General features: G+C 38.2%; 1 protein-coding gene across 1 annotated transcript in view; it reads right to left on the bottom strand.

The window, feature by feature from the left end:
* The window catches only part of CYYR1 (cysteine and tyrosine rich 1), a 99,893-nt gene extending 84,620 nt beyond the window's left edge, over window positions 1-15,273 (bottom strand). Inside the window, exons 1-2 of the mRNA XM_026517882.4 lie at window positions 14,812-15,273; window positions 9,584-9,686 (exon numbers count right to left, since the gene is read on the bottom strand). Of these exons, the coding sequence (XP_026373667.2) occupies window positions 9,584-9,686; window positions 14,812-14,884 (176 nt within the window). The 5' untranslated portion in view covers window positions 14,885-15,273. The remainder of the gene's footprint in view (window positions 1-9,583; window positions 9,687-14,811) is intronic.
* Between the last annotated feature and the right edge of the window lie 205 nt (window positions 15,274-15,478).

Below are 15,478 nucleotides of genomic sequence, written 5' to 3' on the forward strand. Positions count from 1 at the left end.
CACCATCCACCCAATCATCCAAAGTGAAAGCTCCAGAATTAAATTTGGGCTTGTTCCTTTCTTTTAGCCCCAGTTGCTGGCCCCACATTCTATCAGTCAACAACTCCTTTCTCTCCTACCATTTCACCCCCTAGGATAGGACATTGTCACTTGGCACCAGGCTTGCCCACCCAAGTGTGCTTGGAGGATGGGCTGCCTGGCCATTCCCTGGCAGTTTGTTCAAGTTGCAGAATTTCAGGTCCCACCCCACCCGTACCAAACCAGAAGGTGCATGTTATTAAGATGCTGTGATACTTACAAGGAGAAATACGCATTTGGTCTTCATTCTATTTCTGGCACAGAGCTCCTAAAACCCTTGAAATTTCCTAAAGGTGTCTTTTGTTACGTTAATGAGGTAACTTTCAGAAAGCATCTGAGGATGGGGGCTGGTTGCCAGGGGAACCAACCACGTGATTAGAGGTTTAGAACTCTCAGTCCCACCCACCAATCTCTGGGGAGGGGAGTGGGGCTGGAGATTGAGTTCAGTCAGACCTATGTCATGAAGCTTCCATAAAACCCCAAAAGGACAGAGTTTGGAGAGCTTCCAGGTTGGTGGACATGCAGAGATTTGGGGAGAGTGGAGTGCTAGGGGGACACGGAAGCTCAGAGCCCTTTCCCTATGCCTTGCCCTAGGGATCTCTTCTATCTGGCTGTGGCTGAGTTCTTTCTTTTAATAATAAAATAAGTAAAATATATCTCTGGGTTCTGTGAGCCACTCCAGCAAATTAATCAAACCCAAGGAGGGGGTCTTTGGAATCTCCAATCCTATACCTGCTCGGTCAGAAGCAAAGGTGACAACCTGGACTTGCCATTGATGGCTGAGTGGAAGGGGGTCTTGGAGGACTGAGGCCTTCACCTGTGGGATCTGATGCTGTCTCCACAAACAGGGTCAGAACTGAGTTCATCGCTTGGTGACACAGGAAAACCCACACAACAGAATTGGGCTCAGAATCATAGGTGTCCAGGTGATTCATTCCAGCCATCATCAGGCTTCCATTGCTTCCTTCTTTTTTATTGAAAGATTTTCAAAGATAGGAATTACGGATAATAATATAAAACACCCCCATACCCCCATATTCCCCACCCAGACTCATTCCATGTTAGTAATGTATATTTACTTCAGTTGTTTAATTTTTTTTAGTAATAAAATACTAGAGTTCAAAGGCCTCCTCCCTGTTCTTCTCCCTAGGTGACCGACTTGTCCCAGTTTGCCAAGGACTGTCCCCATTGTAGCAGTGAAAATTCTGCATTCTAGGAAACCTCTCAGTCCTGGAAAATCCTAAAACTCATGCATACCCTTCTTTCCCTCAGATAATTACACATTTACCACATGCCCACGTTTCCAGTAATACACAGAATTATTTTATGTGTTTAACTCTGTACGAATAGTATCATGTTTTGTACATTCTGTTTCGGTTAGCTCTTTTCCACACAGCATTACCAGTTTTGAGACTTACTACAATGATACATTCTCATGCACTGATTTATTGTCATTGTTGTATCCCATTCCATCGTATGAACGTACTCTATTTATCCATTTCCTTCTGATGGAAATTTAGGTTGCTTCCAATGTTTTGCTAGTTTAACATGTCCACCAATATGATAAATACCACCTTTTGCAGATCTGGGAATTTCGCAGGGAATATATGTGGGAGAGGAATTGCTAAACCCTAAAGTATGCCCATCTTATTCTTGACTGCATGTGGTCAAATTGCTCCCCAAGTGTTGGTAACAGTTTTTCTTCCTCCACCAGCAGTGTGAGTCCCCTTCACCTTGGCTCACATGTCTCAGTACGGTCTCACTTAAGAGCACTGATAGCCTGACAGGTGTGAGATGGTATTGCAGGTCCTTGCTTAACTAGCCAGCTGAAACATCTTCCATATGTTTATTGCCCTTCCACTTTTCTGCTCTGTTACTTTTTTTGTGTACACACATTGCCCATTTTCCTATTGAGCATTCTGGATATTAACCTTTTGTGAGTCATATGAATTGCAAGTATCTTCCCCAAGTGGGGGATTTGCCTTATGCTTTGTCTATGGAATTCTCTTGCGTTATATACTAAAATAATTTTTTTAAAGATTTATTTATTTATTAGAGAGAGACAGCCAGCGAGAGAGGGAACACAAGCAGGGGGAGTGGGAGAGGAAGAAGCAGGTTCATAGCAGAGGAGCCTGATGTGGGGCTCGATCCCATAACGCCGGGATCACGCCCTGAGCTGAAGGCAGCCGCTTAACCACTGTGCCACCCAGGCGCCCCTAAAAAATTTTTTTAATGGAGATAGAATTCATATACCATAAAACTCACCATTTAAAAGTATATAGCTCATGGGGGTGGAGACGGATGGAATAGATAAAGGGGATTAAGAGATACAAACTTCCACTTATAAAATAAATAAGTCACAGAGATAAAAATCTTTGTTAAAAAGTATACAGTATATTGGTTTTTAGTTTTAGTAGTTTTATTTGTGCTTTTATCTTTTATTTTAGAAATCTTTCCTATACTGATACCATAATGTCATTTTTTCCCTTTTTAAAAAGCTGTAAATGTTTGCTTCTGGCATTTATGTTATTAATCCAATAGGAATAGGCTTTTGGGTGTGGTGTGATGGAGTGATCTAGTTTAATGTTTACCCATATGGATAACTAATGCACCATTTATTAAATAATCCATCCACCTCCCCTGGTTTGTAATGCCATCTGTTATCTATCAAATTTCCATATATACATGAGTCAGTTTCTAAGTTCCACATTCTATCCGTTTATCTATGAACAATATCACACAATTTATTTTCTATAACTTTGTAATAAATCTTGATGTCTCCAAGGCATGTCTCCTCACTCTGTTCTTTCTCATATCTGTCTTTTTTTTTCCCCTACTGTCCCACATAAACATTAGGCCCAGTCCGTCAAAGTCAACAAAAAAATGGTCCAAAACATGGGTATTGATGAGAATTCCACTGAATTTACATAGAGTTCAGGAAGAACTGCCATATCACAGTATTGGCATCCTTACTATATTCCCATCTACAATTTCACAGATATCATAATTTCAAGTGTCTCTTTCAAACTTTGAAATTTTTATATATTTCTATTACTCCATAAATGCCATGCATATATTATAGCTTGATTTCTTACGAGGTATCTTATAGTTGTTGATGTTGTAAATGAGATTGGTGTACTACATAAATATTCCATTGTCTGAGCGTTGCTGATATATAGGAATACACTAATTTTTGTACACTGAGCCTGGATGCTGCAATCCTGGTGAGTTCTCATTCATTTTTATAGTCCGAGGAGTATAGGCAATCATATCATTTAAAAATAATAATAATTTGGCTCCTTCCTTTCCAATTCTTATCACCTCTTTTTAACTTATCTTGTTCGTTACACTGACCAGAGCAGTAGGATGCTGAATAGAAGGGCTAGAGGCTAGCTTGCCTTACAGTTGCCTTTAAAGCGAAAGGTTCTAATATTGTATCACTAAGTCTAGTGTTTGAGGTAGGGGTGGTTTTTTGGATTTTTGTTTGTTTGTTTGTTTTTTTAAGATATTTATAAGGTGAAGACATTTTCCTCTATATTCTTAGTTTGCTGAATGTTTTCTTTTAACTCTAAGTAAGCGATGAATCTTATCAATTGCTTTTCTTTTCAAGGTTAATCTAGAATTACTCTCCTTTAAGAACCTTTCCTAGGACCCTAAAGTTGGACTAAAGGCACCTCCTCTCTAATTCCACTGCATTTTTTGCTCTCCCTGGTAGATTGAACTATCTCTTATACATCTATGCTCCCCGGTAGCTTATAAACAATTCAAGGGCAAGAGCCATTTTGATTCAAGGCTGTATCCCCCAGAACCTGGCGTAGAACATAGAACATCTCTATACATATTTACAGATATAATTTCCTGAGAACATGTTGTAGAAACTTCATTTCTTCTTAAAAACAAATTATGTTTCTGACATTTAAACTTAATTTACAAAGGCAATTATGATGAAATAGAATATAAATTTGACTAAGAAGAGTTTTAGATTTCTAGATGTTTACATTTGCTCTTAATAAAATAACCCATAAAATATAAATGGCTTCTGAGAAACACTGACTTAATTCTTATATTAAACATAATTTGTTACTACATTTGAAATCAAATTAATATTTGTTTTAACATTATATTAATTATTTATCTTTGTGTCATGATTAAAAATAAGACCCCCCACAAACTTCTATTTGCTCAGTAAGCACCTTCCAGAGTTGTGTTTTTAGTATCTAAGTACTAAGAATATTTTAAGTTAATTAATTTAAATGATGTTTTTACCAATACCAAAAGCCTTTCAAAATACATTATGTTCCAGTCAGTATTTGAAGGGCCTCATGTGTTTTATTTAGAATGCTCAGCTACGTAATGAGTGTACGACTTCAAATGCCATTTGAAAATATGAAACCTTTATATCTTTTAACTTGGTTTTGCTTCCATGCATAACATGGCTCTAAAATCACGTGGTGATATTTATTAGCTGTCCTGACAAAACTGTGGGCAATACATCTTTCACATTTCATTGAGAAGAAAAGAAACTTCATCCCCCCAGGATCTCCATTATTAGTTCTTCTTCTTGATTTTTCCCCCATGGGAATTTTGTGTTGGCCGGATGGTGCTCTGAAATCCCTAGACAGAGCTGTCTTTTACAGAGGCAAACTGGAAGAGCAAAAATCTATTTTTGAGCAAAAGGATTAAATCTTATATCTTGTTATCTGGCTCACTAAGTCCACCCTAGGCATTATTGGGTTCATATTCAATATTGGGCAATGCTCTTTTTTCCTCACATAGCAGTTTCCCTTCATTTCCAGTAAGGTCCTGTTTTTACTTTGTTCCATTACTAACAGTAATTAGGCACTCAATTACCCCCTCTCTCCCCTTGAATTCTTCTAATTCTAAAGAGTACTCTACAACCACATCTTCCTGCTGGATCCTCTCTCTCTCAGGAATGTCAATTCAACTTCATCAGCAGCAAAAATTGAAATATCCCTTTCCATATTCATCACAGATGTTTATTTTTCATGGGCAAGAGTGGCTGAATGAAATATTTGAGAATCAATTTGATGAGAAATTGTTTACTTCTTGAGTTGGCCCAATCCTCACTTTCAAGCATAGTAAGGCTTTTAATCTTCAGGTAGTCACCCCTGTGATGAAAAATGTCAAAAATGGAGAAATAATTCCAAGGTCACATAATCTGTCATGTTGTTCTAAATAGTGCAACATTACAAAGTGTTTATTCCAAATCCATTCTCTATGGCATGAAGAAAATAATGTCCATGTGGCATCTTCTCACCTGTGTCCTTTGTCATGGCAATGTCTAAGAATGTGTCATTTCTATATAAAACCAGCTATCTTATTTCCAGAAAAATAATGGATTATTTTGTTTCCGTTTTTCTAGGTATGGTCAATAAAAGTATGTAATCTACCAACAAAAGTATATGAAAGTCAGGACTTATCTTTTGTCTTCCCTACTTACTCATTTTCCATATTCAAAGTTTAACCTTCGCTCTCCAGCAACAGTGAACGACATGGGTTTTCCCAAACTGATCATCTCCTTTCTTGTATCTTTGCCTTTGCAACTGAGAGTCTCTCTCTTTCTGGAATGTACTTGCCTTTCTTTACTGTCCATTTATGTAAATATCTACTCTTCCTTCAATACTCTGATCCAGTGTCATGTTTATGAGACTTTCTCTATACATTTCCTTCTAAACACACACACACACACACACACACACACACACACACACACACACAAGACATAGCTGTTTTCTCTCTTCCTGGCCCTCCAGTGACACTTTATAGATTAATTCATTGAATTAGAATTATTTGTTTACACTTTCTTCTCTTATTAGATTGTGAAATCCTAGAGGTCAAGGTATATCATTTATTCGTTTTTGGATCCCAGAATCTCGGTACTGCCATGGTAATTGAAGGGCACTCCTCATGTGTTTGTACATAACTGATTGCATAGTATATGCTGACTTCTGTAAAAGCATTCTTAAATTCTGAAAAATGGTACTATTTTTCTATATTGAGCTTATTATCTGTAACCATAATGACCAAAAGTAAACATGCTATTTTAAATAGACTTCTGTTAAATAGACTTATTGTGGTGATCATTTTGCAATATATACAAATACTGAATCATTATGTGGTACACCTGAAACTAATCTAATGTTATATGCCAGCTATATTTCAGTTAAAAAGTTGATACACTATTTTAAAAGTTGAATTTTTAAAATTCTTCATGAGACATAAGTAAAGTTAAGAATGTTTAACTGAAAGGGAAAGGAAAAGAAAAAAATGGGGGGATGTATAATTTGAATTTATTTGTCAAAATTAACTCATATTTAGAATATAAAATGTCTATAAGGGAGGGGCCTGAGTAAAATAAGAGTTTTCAACTAAAAGGTAAGTTGAAAGTTTGCTCTTGTGATCTCTTTAAAAATGAGCCTTCCTGGTTAATTTGCAAAACAGAAAGGTGAGCTGAAGTAAACAGAGTTAAGGGCTAAACATCTTTATTCTGATTATTTTAGAGGGGCCTCAGCAATGAGGATTGAGTATACCTTACCTTAGCAATTTGTGAGCGGTCTAGAATGACCCAAATTGTATTTTGCCCTCTTTTTAGCTCATTTTAAATGGAGCCAAAATATCTTCTATTTTGAAAAATAAATGAAAACAGAAACCAAATTATAAACAATTTATAAAATTAGTAATTTAGGATACATAACATTCCGTTATGTTTATTGCTTTCTTCCTTATTACTTTTCTAATAACTACAAAGATTTAATTTTCTGTTAAGATGATTAAAATGATTTTACTAAGAATGTGCCTGGATACTTGGAAGAGAGGAAGTGTAGTTTATGAAGTCCAAAATAGCAATATTTGAAAACATGTGCATGAAAGAACTTTTGTAAGCATTCTTGGAATGACTTTTTTTTCCTATCTCCTCCCCCCCCCAACCCCAACTTAAAAAAAAAAAAAAAAAAGAAAAGCCTTGGGTGGAGTTAAGAACTCTTTTCAAATCCTAAACAATAAGTGGAAATCCTGAAAATGTATTCTCCTTTATTCAGTAGGGAAAACACTTTAAAGCTTCTCTCTCTCTTTTTTTTTTCCTCCTAAGAATTGTTTAGCAAAGGATTTACTTAGTGGCTTCTATTTTGAACAGAAAATTCAGTTTTAACAGCCTGAAATATAATGCCATCTGTGTTTTTTCTTCTCCCCCTACTCAAAACACAATTCCTTTTTTCAAACATAACAAGTACATGGCCCAAATAACCCAGATAAATATATCAATTCAATGAATTCTTTACTTTAACCAAGGGTATAATTAAAGAGTTAGAGTATGTGCCATAAAAATGTAAATGTGGGGGCGCCTGGGTGGCACAGCGGTTAAGCGTCTGCCTTCGGCTCAGGGCGTGATCCCGGCGTTCTGGGATCGAGCCCCACATCAGGCTCCTCCGCTATGAGCCTGCTTCTTCCTCTCCCACTCCCCCTGCTTGTGTTCCCTCTCTCGCTGGCTGTCTCTATCTCTGTCAAATAAATAAATAAATAAATAAATAAATAAATAAATAAAATCTTAAAAAAAATGTAAATGTGAGTGCAAATATAAAACATACAAAACACATCTGTACATTTAAATTTTTTAAGTTCTAATTAAGTAATTTTGTCTTCTCTCTGTATTTACCAGGGTAGAGGTAGCTATGAGGTGAGAAGTTAAGGGCACAACAGAAACCATGGTGGACATTAGCAGATGGGACCAGGAGCCAGGGGACCAAAGAATCACAGAATCCCTCTGAAGTCAGTTTTCCCAAATCCATACCACCTGCTGGGCCCACTTACACATCTACCGGAAACAGCAATAGCTGGCATGTGGAATTCACTCAAAAATAGAATTGAAATTCAGTAATAATGTATTTTAAACTACTTTAAAAGTGAGAAGTGATATACAAATGTGAAATATCATTATATATTTATATTCAGGGTATTCTGAGCTGATTAATTCCTGTAAATATCATTTTGATTGATCTCTAATGTAAAAAGGGGACTTAATCCCTTTTCCAACAAGATTCCCATGAGAAAAATTTCAAACATTTTATTTAGGATTTATTTTGCATTTCAAAGAATGCTTAAAATTCCACTCATCAATCTTTATTACAGCCTGACATTTCTTATATAGCCATGATAGACTTCAAGAGTATCTCGAAATATGATTCCTTTTGGCTTTATTCAGAGAGACATGATCTCTAATATCAGCCCCAACTCTGATTCTAGAAAGTTTATGTGGTGCCAGGTTTTCTATCCTCAGAACGGAGGATGAGTTATAAGCCATGTCAGTGGACATATTCCTAAAATAGCAGGCACATTTCCCTTCATGCCTAATCTTTCCTGTTTCTACTAAAGCCTTCACAGGCCAGGGGTTAAGCCACAACAGAACGGTTTCCAAATCATCCTGATATTCACTTGAAAAGTAAAAACTAAGGAGCTAGTCTGAGAGGCTAAACTCTTACTGTTATTGGAAAGCCATGGGTGATTTGTGGCTCCAAAAATTCTTAACATTTCTAATTTTCTGATTTCTCGACTTCAAGATTGTGTAAGTAGAACTGAGATTTGTACACCTTTCAGACATACAACCTTGAAAGCAGTCCTTGTTCTCCATTTCTCTTTGCCCAGAAGCATCTCCAAAACAAATTCTTTCCTTTCCTTTTTTCTTTTCTTTTTTCTTTTCTCTTCTTTTCTTTTCTCTCTTCTTTTCTTTTCCTTTCTGTGGGCTCTACACCCAGGGTTGCACCCAACGTGGGGCTTGAACTCATGACCCCGAGATCAAGATCTGAGCTGAGATCAAGAGTCAAGACATTTAACTGACTGACTCACCCAAGTATCCCTCCAAAATAAATTCTTAATTTGTTATGGGGAAATGCTCAACATATCCTGTGTGTGTATGTTTCATTGACGTTTGTAGTTGGTTACCACTTCACACTGTTGATGGCCTTTCTTGGGCTCTAAACTTATTTCCTGAAGTTGCTTAATATGCATCATGTAGAAAATCGACATTTCATATCTCAAGTGTTTTCCATTCATAATGTCTCTTTTCCCTGATATCTACTGAATGGGTTAGACAAATACATGGCAAAATAAACTAGCCATAATTAAATGACAAATTCTAGCCTACAAATCCTTCAACAAAGCAGACAAAAGCGTATAATTTACAATGTTAAAAAATAATCAATGATATGAATGCAGTCGACTAAAACCATTATTATTCTGGAACACAAATTAAGCAGTAAAAGAATATTTTTTAACTCCCTTCTAATAAAAGCAGCTTATTTTGCATATCAATTTGCACATTTTGTCAAATATAAAACACTAGGTAGTGATGAGTGTTTAGTATCTCCGTGAAGATTTCATGTCAATAATGACTCTCAAAATTTCTTGCCCCTACCTATAACATAGTACTTTCTGAAAACATAACTGAGCAATGGGAAGAGCATCAGTATTGCCAAATCTGACCAGTACTCACGAGAGGATATTCCCAATATAAGCGTAGTAGGAGCAGCAGTAGGGCGTGGTCCCATCACAGCAGTAAGATCTGCAGTCTTTCCCACACTGAGCAAGGCAATCCTCTGCAAAATAAAACCACATATGTCCTTCACAGTTCTGAAATCACAGCTTCATGAAAAAGTCTTCTATTTCATATCTCACCCAGTCAACGATCACTCTTCAGTGCCTTTAGATATTCATTTTATGTACTCAGAATTCCAAGACACGTGTAAGCATCTAAACTAGTCTTCCTTCCCTCCTGGACATTAATCTAGAAGAGGCAAAGATCACTATTTTTTGAATTTCCTGGTCAAGCACCATAATTGATAGTCAGAATTGTTGAATGAGACAGTGAAAGGAGAAATGAATGATCCAACGAATGAGTCATTCAGTTTTTCAATAGAATTCTTATAATTTTGAAATGATAAAAGTCTTGACTTGAGGGTAGTACTCCCAATTAACTTCATTTTATGGAAAGTGTTATTGACATATATATCTCAACTGGAGATAATTTTAAAATGATGTATATTTTCATGACAGTGTATTAATGTTATCCTTTCTCTACATTTTTTTATCTTAATAATTACAGTTTGCACACATATGGTAACACAAATGAGTCTGCATATCCTGTCAATCCATCTGGATTGGAAGATAATGAGTTAGTTGTAGGAAGAGGTTCCTGTAGATAACTAACTTGTAAATACTTAAGAATTTATTTAATGCCAGATTTAAGAATCAATAAGTTATGAAACAGCACTGTGGGAAGGGGAAAATGTATTTTTCTGAGTAAAAAGGACATGTTGGAGCTGATAAAACCAAATTACTGTCTTTTTTTCTGTATGTTTTTGGTAATGAAAAGTAGACCCAAAATGCTGAATAAAAGTTACCCTAGCTTTTAAAAAGTCTTTGGGCCACCTAAATGATTTATGTTAAGATCATTTCGTTATAATCAGTGGTATAAATTATAATGGATATGTGCGTTTTGGGTACATGATGAGGAAAACACTAAGTTATAGGCTGGTAATGTAAGTTATGTGTTTAAGAACCACAAAATAAGCCCTTTCCAGCTCATTCTCTACAGGTAACATCAACTATGATCTAAATTATATAATTCTTTTGCTTTCCTGTCAAATCATAACTGAAAAATGCACGATGTTACACTGTATCTGCATGTCCATGTGCTTGATTTATCTAGAAAGGAAAATTCAGATTTTGTTTTTAAATCACCTCCCTGGCAGGATGATTTTTGACAAATGGATGTGATTAAAAGTTCATTCACCTTTGTCAATACTGCATGGCTTTTGCAGAGCAAGTGAAAATATTCATATTTTTCCCCTTAATTTTATTTCTACCTTAATGTTTTCTTCTGAGATGTCATAAGAAGAAATCAGAGAAAAAAATAATTACCCTTGTAATACTCAGTAACTGTACTTAAAACTACTGTTAAAATTTGAAGACAGAAACACTCTAATGATTTATTGACAGTGTATGCTTTTTCCAGAGTACATCACATTTTTTAAGGTTATTTATTTTTTCATTTTCTCAGTGAGTTTCTACAGCTCTCATTTTTAGTGGTGTTTAGTTCATTCAAATATTTAGACTAGTTAGTTGTCTCAAGAGGCTTCACAGTGATGTTTTGCTTCGTGTTTTTAAAGCCATTCAGATAGTGGGGAGCTGAGGTCCCCACTTCTGTCTAAGCAGGACAGCCCCTATGTAAGTAGTTTCATGGAGTGCGTTTTGTTTTGTTTTGTTTTGTTTTTTTAAGATTTTATTTATTTATTTGACAGAGAAAGACAGCCAGCGAGAGAGGGAACACAAGCACGGGGAGTGGGAGAGGAAGAAGCAGGCTCCCAGGGGAAGAGCCTGATGTGGGGCTCGATCCCAGAACGCTGGGATCACGCCCTGAACCGAAGGCAGACGCCCAACGACTGCGCCACCCAGGCGCCCCTTCATGGGGTGCGTTTTGAATGACACCATGATAGTGACATCTTACTCAGCTCTCCATGAATATTAAAGATCCAATTACTATTATTGTATTCCAATTACTACTATTATAAGGACATGGTGTTATCAAAATATTTTGAACCAATGTTACAGGAAACCAAGCCCATTATCTTGTAGCCAAGAAGCTGGATTATACCTGCAGCAAACATCAAGATCATGTCACACATTGTTCATTTTTTTATGGCATTTTCCAGTGCTCCTGTCAACTTCCCAGAATTAAACAACTGAAAAGGGCAGATTTAATAGTACGGCAAATACATTCACAGTCACATTTCCAAACTGAGGTTTTGACCACACCTCAAATCTTATTTTAATATGTTAGTTGTTTTCTCCAGTTTATTTGAGAATAATTCTATGAAGATCAGATTTGGAAGATACCAGAGCATTTTCTCACTTGTAAAGAATGGAACATTCCAATTGTTTCAGAAGATAAATGTATTACTTCTAATATTCAAGTTAATATCCTTGAAAAATAGCTAGTTGAAATTTCCTCAGTGACTTTAATTAAAGGCATGGTCTGGAAGAAGGTTCTCCAACCCTCACCCCGCCTTAAGGAATGTGTAGCACAGGAAAAGCAACATCTGGCTGCAAGCACTTGCTCAGAAATGGTTCTTGTAAGCTACAGCTGAGGATAAGAGAGGAAGGAAAGGGCGGGGACAGAAGTCACTGGCTGAGGCCAGGAAGGTAAAACCTTGGCCAAATCCTGTCTTTGTCGCCTGCAGTGGGAGTTGGATAATATAAACTTCACTGGGTCTCTTTCCAAAGGTGGTTCCACAGCAAAACATGATGCTTCAGGCAGAGAAACTCTGCTCTTACATCCTTAACGAATGCAACGTGAATTTAATGCATTTGCTTTGGGGGAAAATAATTCGGGCGATGGGCAATGCATCTACTTAGGTTTTTGTCCCATTAAAGCTGGCAATTCATTTAACAGGGTGTCTCGACTAGTATAGGTGCATTGTCTCCCCATCTAACTCCACTCCTCTCTTCCAGCCACATCTCTTGGTTCCAACCAAAATGAATTCTGTATTTTTGTAAATAGGTATCTCATGATTTTTGCCTTTGTTCACATTATATCCTACTCCATTCCCTTATGTCCAAAGTTTCCCTATCAAAGGTCTAGTTCCTAAAATTCCTCTTTAATTCAATTTCTCTGAGCAAATATTTATTGAGCTCTTCTTGTGGGTCAGGTATTTTGCTAGTCTCTGGATATTACGCTGAACAAAACAGACAGACATTATCTTCATAGAGCTTACACTCCTAAGCCAGAGAGGAGGTCCCCTCCTGTGAACACCTATAGCACACAACTATACTTTCCGACGACACAGCCTTCTATACATTGAAGTAGGCCCACCTTATCTCCCAGATAAGACTCCGAGCATGGCTTCTGTCCTATACATCACGCAACACACCTCACTCAACAAATATTCGGTAAATAAATATGGCAAGCATAAAAGGGCTTCTGAAGCAAAGGGTTCAGGAATTAACACCAAAGAACACATTAGCTAAACATTTCTTGTCAGACAGTAAGTAGCTCATTATTACTGGCTTGTGATTACTTTGTAGCTTACTAGGGAGGGATGCGGAAGGAGCGAAGAAATGCATGGAGGAAAACTTTCTAAACTAACCAAACTTGTTGCCGGCCAGCTCTTGGATTTCCTGACGTCCGGCGACTGTGCACCTAGCACTGGGGGCACAGGAGGAAAGGAAGGAAAAGTGTGCACATTAGAAGCTTTCAGTTTACCACAGGGAATAAAATAGACAAAAGAATAAGTTGTTGTTCAAGGGTGTGACTGAGTAAAGACGAGTGAGGTCCTATTCTGTTTTCTAATTTTTGTTTTCTTTGGATAAACAGAGGAGGTGGAAAGAATCATTGCTTCAAATGAACTAATAAGATTTTAATATAAAACTAATATTAATGCAGTTGTTTCTCTCAGTCTCTCAAATTCTGAAAACCTCACACACTGTAATTAAGAGAAATAAGCATTGTAAACAGGTTAGAATGTGGTTTCTCCTCATTGAATGGGAAGTACTTTTCTTACTTTTATAAATTTTTGTATTTGAAAGTCAGCATTTTCCTTGCAATAAAGTATCTTTTAAATAACTTATAGACAGCCACTAATTTATATTTAAATGTACACATTGAAAATTTCTATAGAAGTTTAGGGAGTCATTTCTGGCAAGGTTGAATGAATTCAATTCTCTTGGTGTTCAAGTAACAATGTTGAACGTCTTCGTTTCTGTTGCAGTATCTTTGTAAGTATCAAAAGCTAAGTCAGTGCTATGTAAATTTCCTGCTGCCTGTGATTTTTATCCTAGGAAGTGAGAGACTTAAAAACATTTTACAAACAACTTTGCTTTTAGAGTGTTTTATGAATACAAAGCAGTGGCGAAACCACACATGTAATTAACTTTATATATGAATAACCAATGAAAGGCCATTTTGAGCTCCAAGTCACAAAACAAGAAAACCGCTTGGCTCCATCAATTATCAGCAATTCTCAGGAAGAATAATTAGGAGGAGGGAAATGAAATCCCTTTCACCTATAAACAGAGCTTAACGAAATCAATGAAAAGAGATTAGTCTCTGGGTGAATTTACGCCCCTTGAAAACCTTATATTTGAACCCAAAGCATCCAGTTATCCAGACTACTACACTTGAGAATGATCTAAAGAAAAAACCCAAAGGTCTGAAGCTTTTTATTTCGAAATATTCAGAACGTGGGGGTGGCGGGGGCAGTGGGTAGCCTATCCTGAAATGGAAAAGTCACATTAGTTTATTTTAAAACTTCAGCAAATACCTCTAATCTCAGGTGCTTTTTAAAGATGCTTTTCTCCCACCCCTCAGCCTCTGCCCTTCACCCTCAGATTCCGGAGTGGTGGATAGGATTCGATCAATTTTAGGCTACCCAAAGAGTAAAATTCCCTAAATGTGGGACTGGGGTTTTTAAGCTGCTTGCGGAGAGAGAAAGGAGGCGAAAAGGAAGAAAGGGAAAGTTAAAGAAAAGGAACAAAGCAAAACCGCGTGGGGGTCGAGCCGAGGGTCCCTGCGCGCCGGCTTCTGTGGCTGCCCAGCGGGGACCACACAGTCTTGGCCCTCCCACAAAGGTCCCCGTGCGTCCCGCCCAACCCGCGTAGCCCCGAGGGCGACCCAGGCTCAGTCCCAAGTCCCCTTCCCCTCTCCCGCCACCCCAAGCCACTGACCTGCGCAGACAAAGAACAGGACCAACTTCGGAAGCAAGATCCCTGGACACCCGGGCAGCCTCCGCGCGTCCATGCAAGCCGGTGGCCGGAGGTTGCGCGCCAGGACAGACGGACAGACAGACTGGAAAGAGGGCTGGGAGCGAAGGGAGAGCCCGAGACGCGGAGGGGCTGGAGGGTGATCAGAGGGGGAGGGCAGCACTCCCGAGATGGGGGTCGCGGGGAGACCGGGCCATTGCCCTGGGAGCCTTCCGAGGGGAGCCCGGGCTGGCCCGCGCGGGGCTGCGCTGGGACGGGTCTCTTTGTCTCTGCCCGCAGCGCTCAGGCGGCAGACGAGGCAGCCCGCTCCTGCGTCCTGGGCCACCCGGGCTCACATTTCATCTCCGCGGGTGGCACCGACGTGGGACTGGGGGCGGAGGTGGCCCCGACTCCTCCCCACCCTCCGGTCCTTCCTTCTGTAGAGGGACTCCCTCAGCTAGATGGAACTTTTTCTAACCCTATGTTTTGGCTATTGCTGTGTAGTTTAGCAAGCTCCTTTTTCTTCTTGCCCTCTACTCCAGTTTTTCCTTTAGAAGCAATAGGTGAAGAAGAATTTAGTTTTTTGTTTTTGTTTTTATCTTTAAACGAATGCAGAGAATTTTCAGGGTTGAAGGTACGGGACTAAGAAAGC

Source organism: Ursus arctos, unplaced genomic scaffold (genome assembly GCF_023065955.2).
Source record: "Ursus arctos isolate Adak ecotype North America unplaced genomic scaffold, UrsArc2.0 scaffold_4, whole genome shotgun sequence".
In the NCBI taxonomy this organism is placed as follows: Eukaryota; Metazoa; Chordata; class Mammalia; order Carnivora; family Ursidae; genus Ursus; species Ursus arctos.